The sequence below is a fragment of the Mus caroli genome, unplaced genomic scaffold (genome assembly GCF_978045245.1).
Source record: "Mus caroli unplaced genomic scaffold, Mus_caroli_1 scaffold_4, whole genome shotgun sequence".
Lineage (NCBI taxonomy): Eukaryota > Metazoa > Chordata > Mammalia > Rodentia > Muridae > Mus > Mus caroli.
Window position 1 is genome coordinate 155,598,910 of NW_028227259.1, and position 18,599 is coordinate 155,617,508.

Sequence of the window (18,599 nt, forward strand, 5' to 3'; positions counted from 1 at the left end):
TCCAATGCTATCCCAAAAGTCCCCCACACCGTCCCACACCCACTCCCCCACCCACCCACTCCCACCTCTTGGCATTGGCGTTCCCCTGTACTGAGGCATATAAAGTCTGCACGACCAATGAGCCTCTCTTTACACTGATGGCTGACTAGGCCATCTCCTGATATATATGCAGCTAGAGACAAGAGCTCTGGGGGTGGGGTGGGTGGGGTGGATGGGGTGGGTGGGGTGGGTGGGGTGGGTGGGGTACTGGTTAGTTCATTATGGTGTTCCACCTATAGGGTTGCAGATTTCCACAGCTCCCTGGGTAGTTCCTCCAGCTCCTCCATTGGGAGCCCTGTGATCCATCCAATAGCTGACTGTGAGCATTCACTTCTGTGTTTGCTAGGCCCCGGTATAGTTTCACAAGACACAGTTATATCAGGGTCCTTTCAGCAAAATCTTGCTAGTGTATGCAATGGTGTCAGTGTCTGGAGGCTGATTATGGGATGGATCCCTTGGTATGGCAGTCTCTAGATGGTCCATCCTTTCATCTCAGCTCCAAACTCTGTCTCTGTAGCTCCTTTCATGGGTGCCTTGCTCCCAATTCCAAGAAGGGGCAAAGTATTCACACCTTGGTCTTCATTCTTCCTGAGCTTCATGTGATTCTCAAATTGTATCTTATATCTTGGGTATTCTAAGTTTCTGGGCTAATATCCACTTATCAGTGAGTATGTATCATGTGAGTTCCTTTGTGATTGAGTTGCCTTACTCAGGATGATGCCCTCCAGGTCCATCCATTTGCCTAGGAATTTCATAAATTCATTCTTTTTAATAGCTGAGTGGTACTCCATTGTGTAAATGTACCACATTTTCTGTATCCATTCCTCTGTGGAGGGGGATCTGGGTTCTTTCCAGCTTCTGGCTATTATAAATAAGGCTGCTATGAACATAGTGGAGCAGGTGTCCTTCTTAGCGGTTGGAACATCTTCTGGATATATGCCCAGGAGTGGTATTGCGGGATCCTCCAGTAGTACTATGTCCAAATTTTTGAGGAACCGCCAGACTGATTTTCAGAGTGGTTGTACAAGCTTGCAATCCCACCAACAATGGAGGAGTGTTCCTCTTTCTCCACATCCTTGCCAGCATCTGCTGTCACCTGAATTTTTGATCTTAGCCATTCTGACTGGTGTGAGGTGTGGTTTTGATTTGAATTTGCCTGATGATTAAGGATGTTGAACATTTTTTCAGGTGCTTCTCAGCCATTCGGTATTCCTCAGGTGAGAAGTCTTTGTTTAACCCTGAGCCCCACTTTTTAATGGGGTTATTTGATTTTCTGGAGTCCACCTTCTTGAGTTCTTCATATATACTGGATATTATTCCCATATCTGATTTAGGATAGGTAAAGATCCTTTCCCAATCTGTTGGTGGCCTTTTTGTCTTATTGAAGGTGTCTTTTGCCTTACAGAAGCTTTGCGACTTTATGAGGTCCCATTTGTGAATTCACGATCTTACAGCACAAGCCATTGCAATTCTATTCAGGGTTTTTTTCCCCTGTGCCCAAATCTTTGAGGCTTTTCCTCACTTTCTACTCTATAAGTTTCAGTGTCTCTGGTTTTATGTGGAGTTCCTTAATCCACTTAGATTTGACCTCAGTACAAGGAGATAGGGATGGATCAATTCACATTCTTCTACATGATAACCACCAGTTGTGCCAGCACCATTTGTTGAAAATGCTGTCTTTTTTCCATTGGATGGTTTTAGCTCCCTTGTCAAAGATCAAGTGACCATAGGTGTGTGGGATCATCTCAGGGTCTTCAATTCTGTTCCATTGAACTACTTGTCTGTCAGTATACCAGTACCATGCAGTTTTTACCACAATTTCTCTGTAGTACAGCTTTAGGTCAGGCATTGTGATTCCACCAGAGGTTCTTTTATCCTTGAGAAGAGTTTTTACCATCCTGGTTTTTTGTTATTCCAGATGAATTTGGATATTGCCCTTTCCAATTCGTTGAAGAATTGAGTTTGATTTTTGCATCGATATTCATAAGGGAAATTGGTCTGAAGTTCTCTATCTTTGTTGGGTCTTTCTGTGGTTTAGGTATCAGAGTAATTGTGGCTTCATAGAATGGGTTGGATAGTTTGTGAAGAACTGGAATTAGATCTTTGAAGGTCTGATTGAACTCTGCACTAAACCCATCTGGTCCTGGGCTTTTTTTTTTTTTTTTTTTTTTTTTTTTGGTTGGGAGACTATTAATGACTGCTTCTATTACTTTAGGGGATATAGGACTGTTTAGATCATTAACCTGATCCTGATTTAACTTTGGTACATGGTATCTGTTTAGAAATTTATCCATTTCGTCCAGGTTTTCCAGTTTTGTTGAGTATAGCCTTTTGTAGAAGGATCTGATGGTGTTTTGGATTTCTTCAGGATCTGTTGTTATGTCTCCCTTTTCATTTCTGATTTTGTTAATTAAGATGATGTCCCTGTGCCCTCTAGTGAGTCTGGCTAAGGGTTTATCTATCTTGTTGATTTTCTCAAAGAACCAGCTCCTCATTTGGTTGATTCTTTGAATAGTCCTTCTTGTTTCCACTTGGTTGATTTCGCCTGTTAGTTTATTTCCTGCTGTCTACTCCTCTTGGGTGAAGTTGCTTCCTTTTATTCTAGAGCTTTTAGGTGTGTTGTCAAGCTGCTAGTGTGTGCTCTCTCCAGTTTCTTTTTGGAGGCACTCAGAGCTATGAGTTTTTCCTTAGAAATACTTTCATTGTGTCCCATAAGTTTGGGTATGTTGTGGCTTCATTTTCATTAAACTCTAAAACGTCTTTAATTTCATTCTTTATTCCTTCCTTGACCAAGGTATCATTGAGAAGAGTGTTGTTTAGTTTCCATGTGTGTGTTGGCTTTCTATTATTTATGTTGTTATTGAAGATAAGCCTTAGTTTATAGTGGTCTGATAGGATGCATGGGACAATTTCAATATTTTTGTATCTGTTGATGCCTGTTTTGTGACCAATTATATGGTCAATTTTGGAAAAGGTACCATGAGGTGATGAGAAGAAGGTATATCCTTTTGTTTTAGGACAAAATGTTCTGTAGATATCTGTTAGATCCATTTGCTTCATAACTTCTGTTAGTTTCACTGTGTCAGTGTTTATGTCACTGTGTTTCTGTTTCTATGATCTGTCCATTGGTGAAAGTGGTGTGTTGAAGTCTCCCACTATTATTGTGTGAGGTGCAATGTGTGCTTTGAGCTTTACTAAAGTTTCTTTAGTGAATGTGGCTGCCCTTGTATTTGGAGCATAAATATTCAGAATTGAGAGTTTCTCTTGGAAGATTTTACCTTTGATGAGTATGAAGTGTCCCTCCCTGTCTTTTTTGATGATGTTGGGTTGGAAGTTGATTTTATTAGATATTAGAATGGCTACTCCAGCTTGTTTCTTCAGACCATTTGCTTGGAAAATTGTTTTCCAGCCTTTCATTCTGAGGTAGTGTCTGTCTTTTCCCCTGATATGGGTTTCCTGTAAGCAGCAGAATGTTGGGTCCTGTTTGTGTAGCCAGTCTGTTAGTCTATGTCTTTTTATTGGGGGAGTTGAGTCCATTGATATTAAGAGATATTAAGGAATAGTAATTGTTGCTTACTATTATTTTTGTTGTTAAAGTTGGCATTCTGTTCTTGTGGCTGTCTTCTTTTAGGTTTGCTGAAGGATTACTTTCTTGCGTTGTCTAGGACGTGGTTTCTGTCCTTGTATCGGTTTTTTCTGTTATTATCCTTTGAAGGGCTGGATTCCTGGAAAGATATTGTGTGAATTTGGTTCTGTCATGGAATACTTTGTTTTCTCCATCTATGGTAATTGAAAGTTTGGCTGGGTTTAGTAGCCTGGGCTGGCATTTGTGTTCTCTTAGTGTCTGTATAACATCTGTCCAGGATCTTCTGGCTTTCATAGTCTCTGGTGAAAAATCTGGTGTAATTCTGATAGGCCTGCCTTTATATCTTACTTGACCTTTATCCCTTACTGCTTTTAATATTCTATTTTTATTTAGTGCATTTGTTGTTCTGATTATTATGGTTCAGGAGGAATTTCTTTTTTGGTCCATTCTATTTGGAATTCTGTAGGCTTCTTGTGTGTTCATGGGCATGTCTTTCTTTAGGTTTGGGAAGTTTTCTTTTATAATTTTGTTGAAGATATTTGTTGGCCCTTTAAGTTGAAAAATCTTCATTCTCATCTACTCCTATTATCTGTAGGTTTGGTCTTCACATTGTGTCCTGGATTTCCTGGTTGTTTTGAGCTAGGATCCTTTTGCATTTTGCATTTTCTTTGATTGTTGTGCCGATGTTCTCTATGGAATCTTCTGCACCTGAGATTCTCTCTTCCATCTCTTGTATTCTGTTGCTGATGCTTGCATCTGTGGTTCCAGATTTCTTTCCTAGGGTTTCTATCTCCAGCGTTGCCTCACTTTGGGTTTTCTTTTTGTGTGTGTGTCTACTTCTCTTTTTAGGTCTAGTATGATTTTGTTCATTCCCATCACCTGTTTGAATGTGTTTTCCTTTTTTTCTTTAAGGACTTGTAACTCTTTAGCAGTGTTCTCCTGTATTTCCTTAAGTTAGTCATTAAAGTTCTTCTTGATGTCCTCTATCATCATCATGAGATATGCCTTTAAATCCGGGTCTAGTTTTTTCGAGTGTGTTGGGGTACCCAGGACTGGCTGAGGTGGGAGTGCTGGGTTCTGACGATGGTGAGTGGTCTTGGTTTTTGTTAGTAAGATTCTTACATCTGCCTTTTGCCATCTGGTAATCTCTTGAGTCAGTTGTTATAGTTGTCTCTGGTTAGAGCTTGTTCCTTTTGTGATTCTGTTAGCCTCAACCAGCAGACCTGGGAGACTAGCTCTTTCCTGAGTTTCAGTGGTTAGAGCACTCTCTGCAGGCAAGCTCTCCTTTTGCAGAGAATGTGCACAGATATCTGTTGTTCGGACTTGCCTCCTGGCAGAAGATGAAGGCCTTAAACAGGGCCTGTCCCAGAAGCTGTTAACTTCTGTCGTCCACACTCTCACCTGTGCAGACTAGTCTTGGCGGGATCTGGGAATGAAGATGGCTCCCGCAGATGCTCCAGCAAAGCCCTCCTGAGCGGGGTGGACACCTCTTCTCTGGCAGGGAAGGTGCCCAGATATCTGGAGCCCGAAACGGGTTCTGTCACAGAAGCTCTGTGGCTCCTGCCTGTCCCAGAAGCTGTTAGCTTCTGTAATCCACACTCTCACCTGTGCAGACTAGTCTTGGCAGGATCTGTGAATGAAGATGGCTCCCGTATATGCTCTGGCAAAGCCCTCCCAGGTGGGGTGGACAACTCTCCTCTGGCAGGGAAGGTACCCAGATGTTTGGAGCATGAAACGGGGTCTGCCAGGCTCCTGCCTGTCCCGGTGGTAGAAGAGTTTAAGAAGGACATTAATATCTCACTTAAGAAATACAGGAGATTACTGATAAACAGGTAAGAAGCCCTTAAAGAGGTACCACAAAAATCCCACAAGGAATTACAGGAGAACACTGCTAAACAGGTAGAAGCCCTTAAAGAGGAAACACAAAAATCCCTCAATGAATTACAGGAGAACACTGCTAAAAAGGTAGAAGCCCTTAAAGAAGAAACACAAAAATCCCTTAAAGAATTACAGGAAAACACAAACAAACAGGAGTTGGAATTGAACAAAACCACCCAAGATCTAAAAATGGAAGTAGAAACAATGAAGAATACCAAAAGGGAGACCACTCTGGAGATAGAAACCCTAGGAAAGAAATCAGGAACCATAGATGTGAGCATCAGCAACAGAATATAAGAAATGGAGGAGAGAATCTCAGGTGTAGAAGATTCCATAGGGAACATGGACACAACAATCAAAGAAAATGCAAAACGCAAAAAGATCCTAGCTCAAAACATCCAGGAAATCAAGGACACAATGAGTAGACCAAACCTATGGTTAATAGGAGTAGATGTGAATGAAGAACTTAAAGGGCCAGCAAATATCTTCAACAAAATTATAGAAGAAAACTTTCCATGCCCAAGAAAAAAGATGCCCATGAACGTACAAGAAGCCTACAGAACTCCAAATAGACTGGACCAAAAAAGAAATTCTTCCTGACACATAATAATCAGAACAACAAATGCACTAAATAAAGACAGAATATTAAAAGCAGTAAGGGGAAAATGTCAAGTAACATATAAAGGCAGGCCTACTAGAATGACTCCAGACTTCTCACCAGAGACTATGAAAGCCAGAAGATCCTGGATAGATGTTATACAGACACCAAGAGAACACAAATACCAGCCCAGGCTATATACCCAGCAAAACTCTCAGTTACCATAGATGGAGAAACCAAAGTATTCCATGACAAAACCAAATTCACACAATATCTTTCCACAAATCTACCCCTTCAAAGGATAATAAAGGGAAAACACCAGCACAAAGATGGAAACTACACCTCAGAAAAAGCAAGAAAGTGATCCTTTAACAAACCTAAAAGAAGACAGCCACAAGAACAGATTCCCAACTTTAACAACAAAATAACAGGAAGCAACAATTACTTTTCTTTGATTTCTTTTAACATCAATGGACTCAATTCCCCAATAAAAAGACAGTGGCCTTTCTCTACACAAAGGGTAAACAGGAAAAGAAAGAAATTAAGGAAACAACACCCTTCACAATAGTCACAAAAAATATAAAATACCTTGGTGTGACTCTAACTAAGGAAGTGAAAGATCTGTATAACAAGAACTTCAAGTCTCTGAAGAACGAAATTGAAGATCTCAGAAGATGAAAAGATCTCCCATGCTCATGGATTGGCAGGATTTATATAGTAAAAATGGCTATCCTGCTGAAAGCAATCTACAGATTCAATGCAATTCCCGTCAAAATTCCAATTCAATTCTTCACTGAGTTAGAAAGGGCAATTTGCAAATTCATCTGGAATAACAAACAACCTAGGATGGCAAAAACTATTCTCAACAATAAAAGAACCTCTGGGGGAATCACCATGCCTGACCTCAAGCTGTACTGCAGAGCAATTGTGATAAAAAAAAAAACAAACCCAAAACCAAAACTGCATGGTACTGGTACAACGACAGACATACCAGATCAATGGAATAGAATTGACGACCCAGAAATGAACCCACACACCTATGGTCACTTGATCTTTGACAAGGGAGCTAAAACCATCCAGTGGAAAAGAGAGCATTTTCAACTAATGGTGCTGGCACAACTGGAAGTTATCATGTAGAAGAATGCGAATTGATCCATTTTTATCTCCTTATACAAAGCTCAAGTCTAAGTGAATCAAAGAACTCCACATAAAACCATTGACACTGAAGTTTATCAAGAAGAAAGTGGGGGGAAAGCCTCGAAGATATGGGCACAGAGGAAAAATTCCTAAACAGCACAGCAAATACTACAAATAGATAGATGGCACCAGAAAGTCACATAATATGATATTTAAAATTATTCCATTATTGAAAGTTCTTTTGATTATGAGAAAGATCTCCTTATGTCAGCACCCCAGTTCCACATCAAAAAGGATATTGAGTATCAATACCTCCATGTGGAATATCTCCAGTTGTGGCAAGCTAGCTACTGGAGCACAAATGCCCTAATTTTAATTATAGATAAAATGCTATGCAGAAGGACACATGGACACAAGAGAGTCAAATGCTGACCTCTGCCAAGACAAGGTAAGCTAATTCTTTATAATTCCTGCTTCACTTAAGGTCTGTAAGTTGTTCTGGGCCAAAAGGCTAAATATGAATGCTCCACCATGATAAGGAATATTGGGGACTGTCCAGGAAGTCATCTGTCTCTTCCAATTGTTTAAGTTTTGGAAACTGTGTGTGGGGAATCCAGTTGAGCTGAGGTCTGAACCCCGAAGGGTGATAATTCACCTACATGACACGGTAGCCTTTCCCTCATGCTCCTGGAACTCTGGCCCCTGCCTAAGTTACAGTCCCCCATATCCCCCACAAGAGAAGCATGGCTAAAAGTCACTTAGGCAATAGCCCAAGCTTCTGACCTTCAGGTTAAACTTGTCTCCAGTTACCTAGCAACAGTAAAGACCATAAAAAGGGCTATTCAGCTCCACCTTGTTCTCTTACTTCTTATCTTTCACTCTCTTACTTATCTCCCTCTTATCCCTCACTCTCACCCCCGCTCTCCTCTCTCTTTGTCTTCTCTACTCTCTCTTCTCCTCTCTCCTACTCTCTTTCTCTCTAGCCTTCTCTCTCTCTCTCTCTCTCTCTCTCTCTCTCTCTCTCTCTCTCTCTCTCTCTCTCTCTCTCTTCTACCTTCTCTCTTTCCCCCTGCCTTTCTACAATAAAGCTCTAAAGCCATATAGGGTCTCTCTCTGCTCATCAATATCTGCTGCACTCACTCTGGTCAGTGTTGGGAACCTCTTCCCTCATCCCTCTCTCCCATAACCCCAGTAGCTTTAGCAAAGTAGCTCCAGGGATCTCAGGTAGGGCTTCCCTTTGCCACCCCCCAAAAAGTGGGTCAGAGGAGATGCTCACCTGGGGATGAGTGGAAGATAGATAGCAGCTCTCCCACTCCTGACAGACCAGAGAATAAGTAAAATTCTGGTGGGGTGTGGGTTTTCTCCTTCCCCCTCTTCCCCAGGGGCACCCTTTTAGTTCCCAACAACTGTGTCTTTATGCTTCCTTCATACTCAGCTAATATTTAATTCCTTTTAAAATCTCTAACAGGGTTGAAGACTTTATAATCTCACAATTGGACTTAAGTTTAGCACAAAAAATATCTTCTAGATTTAAAAGGATGATTTTCAGATGGTAAACCAAATTAAATCAAACATGATTTAGTTACAGAACTGTAAACTCATTGAGTTAGGGTAATTATCTCATCTAAGTTAGAAAATACAGACTAGACTTTTCAATATAATTCATACTTAATAACTTTTATAATTGTTTCAAAGTAATTCCTACTATATACTGTTTATTACTATAAGAGAAGGAACCTTTTTAATGGGATTAAAAAGAGGGAAACATAGTAGGTTGTCCTGTTGCTCTTTGTATTTAAATGGTAATTTTGGGCCCCCAAAACTTATTTCCCAAGAGACTAGAGAGTCTGCACAAGATGCTAACTAAGTAACCCTAGTCCCAGTTAATTGAAATTGCAACAGCCAATAGCTAGGCCAAAGAAACATAGGTGGGATTGAGGTTTCCTGGATGTGGGGTCGGAAGTTAGAGGAGAAGAAGAATGTGCTGGAAGAGCAAGGAAGTGACCATGTGTTCATAGTTAAGAGATCATAACGCTGAGGTCTACCCTGTCGTAGTTAAGGGCAGCTCAGATGGAACATAGTAAATAGTAAGTAATAGCTTGAAGTTATCAATAGAAAAGTAGATTCTAACAGCATTGGAGGGCAGCATCCCAGCTCTGGTGTTATTTAAGGTTTGTTGTAAATATAAAGATTGTGAGTGTCTTTCATCCAGAAGCATAAATAGTCTAAGGCAGGGTAGAAAACCTGGGCTGGGATTTAACATTCTATATAACATGTATTACCATTGTAGGAAGGAAGCTTTGTAAAGAAAAAGTGTTTTGGTTCTCAATGCAATCATACTTATGTTGTTTGAATATTTGAGGAATATAGTTATACTCAACATATTACATTTTCAAGCATCATTATTTCTTTACTACTGAACAATCAGTATGTATATTTTTACAAATTCAATATTGTAATAGATATAAACTCTAGGATGGGTTATGACAGCTCTGCTCTGTTCTTTTAGTACTAAAGTTATGATAGAGCTTATGTTCAGTGGGTGAATGGGTGTTGCCATTGTATTATACTAACAGAAGTATTCAGTACTGCAAATTTCATACAACAGCATAAGAATCTTAAATGCTTAATGACTTTTTCAATGTTATGTTTAATTACTTGTGAACAATACTATACATTAACCATATATGTGACTCTGATGCATTAAGCATAGACATGAAAACAGAATGTGTGTTTTCTTTTTGTCATTCAGAAAATAAGATACTTCCTCTTGCATAAATTATAATTTTCTTCTTAGTATTTAATATAATTATTTATATAGCTTTCCACCATCTCTTCCCATTGGGTCTAATCAGGTGAGTTTCCAGATTTTACCATCTATTTCTTCTTGCAATTTCCCATAACCTTTCCCAGCCTCTACATTCATTTTCCCAGCTTAGTCTGGCCACAACTATCTACAATAGAACAAGGGTCTATGTTTCTGCCAGGACTCTCATACTTACCATCATCTACAGGTCCTTCTACTCCTCGTTCAATATTTTCCACACATCTATATCTTCTATTATTTCTTCTAGAGCCAGTCCAGTGAATCTCTGAGAATCTCACCCATATATTCCTCCCTTATCTACAGGTGTCCCACATTAACGCAGGGTCAGGAGACTCTGTTTACACCCCAACCAACCACTAGATTTCCTCCAAGAATATTCTTACATATCATCTACCCCAAATGGCCTCTCCTGTGCTACAGCCAAAAAACAAATGGCTAATTAAAGAAAACAATAGTGCTGGGAGATGAGAAGTGAATTCTCAAACAAATGCACAAAGAAACAAATGGCTAGTAAACATTTCATTAAAATATTCATTAACCTTAACAATTATGGAAAGGTAAATCAAAACAATTTTGAGATTTCACCTTAAGACAGAAAGAAAATCAAAGATTCACAGAAAAAGCAACAAGGCCTGGAGGGGACACAGAAAAAAAGGAAATCCTCATTTGTCATTGTTGGGACTATAAACTCATGCAGCCACTGTGAAAATCAGTGCAGAGAATTCTCAAAAGGCTAAAGATAAATATATATTACCCAGGTATACTACTTTTTGGTATATGCCCAAAGTGCTCCTCATCCTACTAGACAGGCATTTGCTGTGCATGTGAAAAAAATGATTGCTTTGTTTACAGCAGTTAAAAAATAGGAAGGATTCCAGCTATACCACTTCTGGGCATATAAACAAAAGGTAATCCAACCTATAACAAGGATACATGCTCCACTGTTTATAGCATGCTGTGGATTGCCCTAGTGCTGTTCCTATTTTGATGCTAATTCCTCTTCCCCCATAAGGACTGCCTGAGATGTGGAGTGAATCATGTACTCAGGTAACTTCATGTGAAGATTTTCCCCATTTTAACTTGTAAAATAAAGACTAGAGCCGGTGATTGGGCAGTGGAAGGGAAAGTGGAGCCAAAAAGTATTAGGGAAGAAGGAGAGAGCATGAGGGGGTGAATGAGGAGAGGAAGGAGTGAAAGAAAGACTGATGAAGAGGAAGTGGAAGGAAAATGGAGCAGAAGCATATGTCCCGGAGAAACCACAAGTTATAAGGGATCACATATTGGTAGATCTGCCCAATCTAGGTGCACAGCTTACATTCATATTAATTGAATTGTGTTTTCCTTGCAAGGGCTTATTTGGGTTGGAGATTTAATGCAACAAAAGAAGCATTGTTTATAACAGCCAGAAGTTGGAAACAGATGTCCCTCAACAGAAGAATGGATAAAGAAAATGTGGTACATTTACACAATGGAGTCCTGCTAAGCTATTAAAAACAATGACTTTATGAAATTCATAAGCAAATGTAGGGAACTAATATCCTGATTGAGATAACCTAGACACAAACGAGCACACATGGTATGTACTCATTGATACCTTCAATACAACTCACAAACCATATGGAGCTGAAGAAGAAGACCAAAGTGTAAATGCTTTAATCCTCCATAGCCTTGACAATTACACATCTCATATATCATGGGGTTCTTAAAGCATAGATCCCTGCAAGAGCTGAGATGACCTTTCCATGCAATGAAAGGCATATTTTGGAAGTAGGGATTTAGATTACTTAATACCCTGAAAACTGCCATTCAAACCTTCATACATTGTGAAGTATCAACACTAACTGCTAATGGATGTGGGGATGAGTGACAGAGATATGGAGAACACTTCTGCAATATGATGCCACAGTCTCTTCTTTACTTTCTCCTTGTTTGTTCACAAGCACTATGAGGAAAGGAATTTTTCTACCTGTTAGGTTGGAAATGTGCTTCTCTGGACAAATCACACAGGAAAAACAGCAGACAGGCCTTTCTTCTTGTAGATTTTTCCAGAACCCTGGACCACAGCTCTGAGTACATACAGACAGAGGAGTCTAAGGGCAAGACATTAAAATTGGTCATAATATTGCACATTACTTCAAAATATTTTAAAGCAAACAACTTAAATACATATAACCTATGGAAATTGTGCCTATTATAAAGAAGTGTTGAGGACTTTATATGGGAGTATAGAATGTAGAGCTGAAGTTTGCATACTTCCCATTGCTTAATGTTCAACATTACTTTAAGGTGAAAACATTGTAACTCACTTCTACTAGCCTTTTTATAGAATATCTATATTTTCTCTGTTGAGACAGTAAGCCAGATCTCCTTTCTTTTTGGAATGATGGAATAATTCAATTGTCAGACACAAACCCAGTCACACTTGCCCCTTCCATTTCTACTTTTATATTCTCCATCTTGTATTAACATATATCCACTCGGATTGAGTTGCAAAGGGAAGTTTACTTTTCCATGAAAGAGGGTTTGGCCATTGGTGAATGGTCACAACTTTCCCTGAAATCATTACATGTTGATATTCCATGGACACCAAATTATGATCCATTACTGTGAATTTGGTCCCTGATTCTCCATGTTCAGTACAATGCCATTCCTTTTCTTTCAAACAGTAGTGACGCACGCCTTTAATCCCAGCACTCGGGAGGCAGAGGCAGGCGGATTTCTGAGTTCGAGGCCAGCCTGGTCTACAAAGTGAGTGCCAGGACAGCCAGGGCTACACAGAGAAACCCTGTCTCAAAAAACCAAAAACCAAAAACAAAACAAAAAAACCAATTTTCACCAATTACCTTCTTAGTTAATCACACTGTTGTTCTAACACAACTTTAGTTTGTTAATACTTTAGAAATTATGAATGGTAGGAAATATTTCCATCCTTCCCTGAGACATCCTCTTGCGACTATTTGGACTCAGTTTCTGCCTCATAAACATCTGTGTATTAACAGATATGTGGGACTGGTGAACTGGCTCAGATGTTAAGAAAGCATATGGCTCTTGCAGAGAAAGATGAGTTCAGCTCCCAGCACATATATTAGGCAGCTCACAAATATTCATTACAGAAATGCCTTGTATCCAATTTCAGAATATATTTCTTCTTTATACTACCTCACAACCTTAAAAGGACTATGGATATCTCTACATGAATTGTATGAACTGGAAGTATTCATTAAGCATCAGCATGCACTTATAATAAAAATATTTTTGAGTATACATATATTGTGTACTCAAGAAGAATGCATACCTCTATATATAGCCCTGAACACTGATTTATTCATTCATGGCAGCATGAATGAACACATACAATTTCAAATTTCATTCAAACTAATTCTATCTATAGGAAAAAGCTAACAATGTGGTGAGTGTGTGTGTGTTTGTGTGTTTGTGTGAAAAAGTCAATTTCTCAAATATTGGCTTATTTCTTAATTACAAGAATCAGAGCTAAAGGGATGGCCCAGTGTTTAACATGCTTGCCACATAAGCATTAGCTCAGAATTTGGTCATGTTTATGGGATATCAAAATGCTGTGTGAAGAAATATATGACTGTAATCCAAACTTTTTGATAATGGAGGGAAGGAGCTCGTATTGGGCATGCAGTCCAGTGAATACAGAAAAATAAGAAGGCAAATGGTTGAGAGAGAGAGAGAGAGAGAGAGAGAGAGAGAGAGAGAGAGAGAGAGAGAGATCTTGTTTAAAAATGAATAAGAGAGCAACTCAATAAGATAACCAGTGTTCACTGTGGCTTCAATAGGCACATGGATTCACATGCATGAAAACACACTCACAAGCTCACAATGAAGCTAAGCTCTTAGAATGTAGAAATAATTTTAAAATTTCAAAGAGATACCATGCAATCAGTCCACTTTCCTTAGTATTTTCAAATATTTCTTTACATATTAAATGTTGAAATTTTGCCAGACCTGATTAAAGTTGCTTGGCCATTTAATCAGAGATTCATTGATGAATAAGTTTTGATCTTTTGGACTCTTGGATACAAACTCTCCAACTTTAACTAGAAATGAGTACTGTTTAGCATATTTCATGAAGTTTTGTATATCATACTTTTCCATATGATTCTTATTCTCATCAAAACTTATTTGGTCCCCAGCAGCGTTTGTAAATTGAATTTTCCTCAGAAATGGATGCAGCTGGAGAGAGACATTATTTGGCTATGAGTGGTGTATACAAATAACAGGTTGATGGCCATACTGGCTGGTTTTGTGTGTCAACTTGAAACAAGCTGCAGTTATCATAGAGAAAAGAGCTTCAGGTAAGAAAATGCCTCCATGAGATCCAGCTGTAAGGCATTTTCTCAATTAGTAATCAACGGTGGGAAAGCCCATTGTGGGTGGTGCCATCCCTGGGCTGGTAGTCTTGGGTTCTACAAGATAGCAATCTGAGCGAGCCAGGGGAAACAAACCAGTAAGTAACATCCCTCCATGTCCTCTGCATCAGCTCCTGCTTCCTGCCCTGCTTCAGTTCCAGTCCTGACATCTTTTGGTGAGGAATAGCAATGTGGAAATGTAAGCTGAATAAACACTTTCCTTCCTCCCCAATTTGCTTCTTGCTCATGGTTTGTGTAGAATAGAAACACTGACTAACACCATGGTCCCTAAGAGCAATCATCTTTTTCTCTTCCTATCTGGCTTTCTTTTTTTCTCTCTATTTATTCCAGTGAGATGAAATTTTCTCACCATGAAATTAGTGTAAAAGTTCCCAAAACCAAAAGGAAATGGTGTCTAAGAGGTGAAACAACATATGGAGCAGGTTGTTAGTGGGAACATGGTCCTGTTTCTTTTTCCAGACCCAAAATAAAATGTTTCCAAATAGAAAACAGATGTTTTGGAAATTGGAGTAAAATGTCATGAGCAGTATGTTTGTGGTTTATAGTTTTTAATATATTTATCTTCATTATGCCACACAATCAATACATGTTTGAATGGTCAGTTAAATAAAGAAGTATACAGGTACATATAGACATATATCTTTGTATGATAATATTAGCAGAACGTTTTGCAAAGCGTCAAACTCATGAAAATTGCACATTCTATATGTAGATATTTTTATGTTAATCATACTAAATTAACTGAAGCTACCCACTGTCTGTCTTCATTTATTCTTGATTTTGTCAGTGTCATGACATTTGCCTTTCAACTTTAATATGAACACTATGTGAAGCAAAATTAAAATCAAAAAGTGATTAAGTAGATATTTTTAAAGTATACTTTTATTTTTGTAGATAAATTCATTTAGGTTTTGCATATTAGTGTTCTTCCTGCATGTAGTTGTGTGAACTGCACATATGCCTGGTACTTGTGAAGGCCATAAGAATGTGTTGGACCCCTGGAAGTGTAGTTACAGACAGCTGTTAGCTGCTATAAAGGTAAAAACCTTGGATAGCAAAAACTCTTCTCAAGGAAAAAAGAACCTCTGGTGGACCTAAAGCTGACCTAAAGCTGTACTACAGAGACATTGTGATAAAAACTGCATGATACTGGTATAGTGACAGACAAGTAGACAAATGGAATAGAATTGAAGGCCCAGAAATGAACTCACACCCCTATGGTCACTTGATCTTTGACAAGGGAGCTAAAACCATCCAGTGAAAGAAAGACAGCATTTTCAACAAATGGTGCTGGCACAACTGGCAGTTACCATGTAGAAGAATGTGAATTGATCCATTCCTATCTCCTTGTACTAAGGTCAAATCTAAGTGGATCAAGGAACTCCACATAAAACCAGAGACAGTGAAACTTTTAGAGGAGAAAGTGGAGAAAATCCTCGAAGATATGGGCACAGGAGAAAAAATTCCTGAATAGAACAGCAATGGCTTGTGCTGTAAGATCGTGAATTGACAAATGGGACCTCATAAAACTGCAAAGTTTCTGTAAGGCAAAAGACACCGTCAATAAGACAAAAAGGCCACCAACAGATTGGGAAAGGATCTTTACCTATCCTAAATCAGATAGGGGACTAATATCCATATATATAAAGAACTCAAGAAGGTGGACTCCAGAAAATCAAATAAACCCATTAAAAAATGGGGCTCAGAGCTAAACAAAGAATTCTCAACTGAGGAATACCGAATTGCAGAGAAGCACCTGAAAAAATGTTCAGCATCCTTAGTCATCAGGGAAATGCAAATCAAAACAACCCTGAGATTCCACCTCACACCAGTCAGAATGGCTGAGATCAAAAATTCAGGTGACAGCAGATGCTGGCAAGGATGTGGAGAAAGAGGAACACTCCTCCATTGTTGGTGGGATTGCAAGCTTGTACAACCACTCTGGAAACCAGTTTGGCGATTCCTCAGAAAATTGGACATAGTACTACTGGAGGATCCTGCAATACCTCTCCTGGGCATATATCCAGAAGATGTTCCAATTGGTAAGAAAAACATATGCTCCACTATGTTCATAGCAGCCTCATTTATAATAGCCAGAAGCTGGAAAGAACCCAGATGCCCCTCAACAGAGGAATGGATACAAAAAATGTGGTACATTTACACAATGGAGTACTACTCAGCTATTAAAAGGAATTTATGAAATCCCTAGGCAAATGGTTGGACCTGGAGGGCATCATCCTGAGTAAGGTAACCCAATCACAAAAGAACTCAAATGATATGTACTCACTGATAAGTGGATATTAGTCCAGAAACTTAGAATTCCCAAGATATAAGATATAATTTGCGAAACACATAAAACTCAAGAAGAGCGAAGACCAAAGTGTGGACACTTTGCCCCTTCTTAGAATTGGGAACAAAGCACCCATGGAAGTTGTTACAGAGACAAAGTTTGGAGCTGAGGCGAAAGGATGGACCATCTAGAGACTGCCATATCCAGGGATCCATCCCATAATCAGCCTCCAAAAGCTAACACCATTGCATACACTAGCAAGATTTTGCTGAAAGGACCCTGATATAACTGTGTCTTGTGAAACTATACCGGGGCCTAGCAAACACAGAAGTGGATGCTCACAGTCAGCTATTGAATGGATCACAGGGCCCCCAATGGAGGAGCTAGAGATAGTACCCAAGGAGCTAAAGGAATCTGCAACCCTATAGGTGGAACAACAATATGAACTAACCAGTACCCCGGAGCTCTTGTCTCTAGCTGCATATATATCAAAAGATGGCCTAGTTGGCCATTAGTGGAAAGAGGCCCATTGGTCATGCACACTTTATATGCTCCAATACAGGGGAACGCCAGGGCCAAAAAGTGGGAGTGGGTGGGTAGGGGAGTGGGGAGGAGGGTATGGGGGTCTTTTGGGATAGCATTGGAAATGTAAATGAGGAAAATACCTAATAAAAATATTAAAAAAGAAAAAAAAAGGTACTATGGACTGAACCTGGGACTTCTTAAGAGCTGCATATGCGTTTAAACACTCTGTCCCTAGATTTTTGTTACTTTTATCTTTATGTATTGTCTACATGTAGTTATGTACACAAAGTGCATACCTGATGCCTGCAGAGGGCAGAAGAGTGTATTAGGTTCCTTGGAACTGTGAGCCATCATGTCTATGCTAACAACCCAAACTGTGTCTTCTGCAAGAGCAGTAAGTGCTTCTAACTGCTGAGTCATCCTCCAGCATGATTTAATTACACATTTAAATGAATACAATGTTAATACTTCAACTTCTGAGCTTCAATGTTTTGTTAAGGAAATAACAATTCATGTTACAAGGACCGTTGTTTAGGTAGTCAGTTATCTGTACAAAAGTGATACAAATGTATCTAATATCACACTATTTGAATTCATGTTCCCAAACTGCATCAATCTCTATGTTAAATGTTGTTTTCAATAATACTAAAATTTTAAAAATGGAAAAATTACTAAAAATTACATAGTACTCTAAACATTTAGAGTTCATTTTTTATTGCTTCATCTTGATTGAATAGAAAGTTCATTTGACTTGTTCAACAATTTTCTTGAAGATAACCTATTTGAAAGTCATAACCAAGGCTTATGGGTGTAGATGAGTCCTAAGTTTTTATCTGGTTGGTTTCAAACCCAAACATATCTATTACTTATATTTGGGATATGGCATACACACATGAGCACTGTTTGTTTTGTAACATTTCTTTTTTTTTTGTATATTAAAGTATATTTATTATAGTGGCTTACAGGCTAGAGGTCTTGCTACTCTTTAAAGGAAAAAAAAAAACCCAGAATTCAGCAATTGCTTAGTTCATGAGACTGTTTCAGTTGGTCTTCAGTGTACACTGGAATCTCCAAGAAGGATACCAGCAAAGAAATGCCTCATTATAGGATAGATAAATTTGCCAATGAGTAAGGGGAAGGGCAAATCAGGCAAAAAGAAAAAGCTATTGTCATCCATGTCCTTTTATGTAGACTGCCATCAGAATGTGTGACTCTTATATGAGGTGGTCTTCTCACATCAAACGATCTATGCAAAAAACTCTCACACATGTGAGATAACCAAGTTATCTCACATGTGTGATATTCAAGTTGATAACCAAGAT

The 18,599-nt window shown here is 39.0% G+C and overlaps 1 protein-coding gene across 1 annotated transcript in view; it reads right to left on the reverse strand.

The window, feature by feature from the left end:
• The window catches only part of LOC110288272 (vomeronasal type-2 receptor 26-like), a 56,712-nt gene that overhangs the window by 19,505 nt on the left and 18,608 nt on the right, over positions 1–18,599 (reverse strand). Inside the window, exons 4-5 of the mRNA XM_085836354.1 lie at positions 14,038–14,265; positions 12,032–12,155 (exon numbers count right to left, since the gene is read on the reverse strand). Of these exons, the coding sequence (XP_085692480.1) occupies positions 12,032–12,155; positions 14,038–14,265 (352 nt within the window). The remainder of the gene's footprint in view (positions 1–12,031; positions 12,156–14,037; positions 14,266–18,599) is intronic.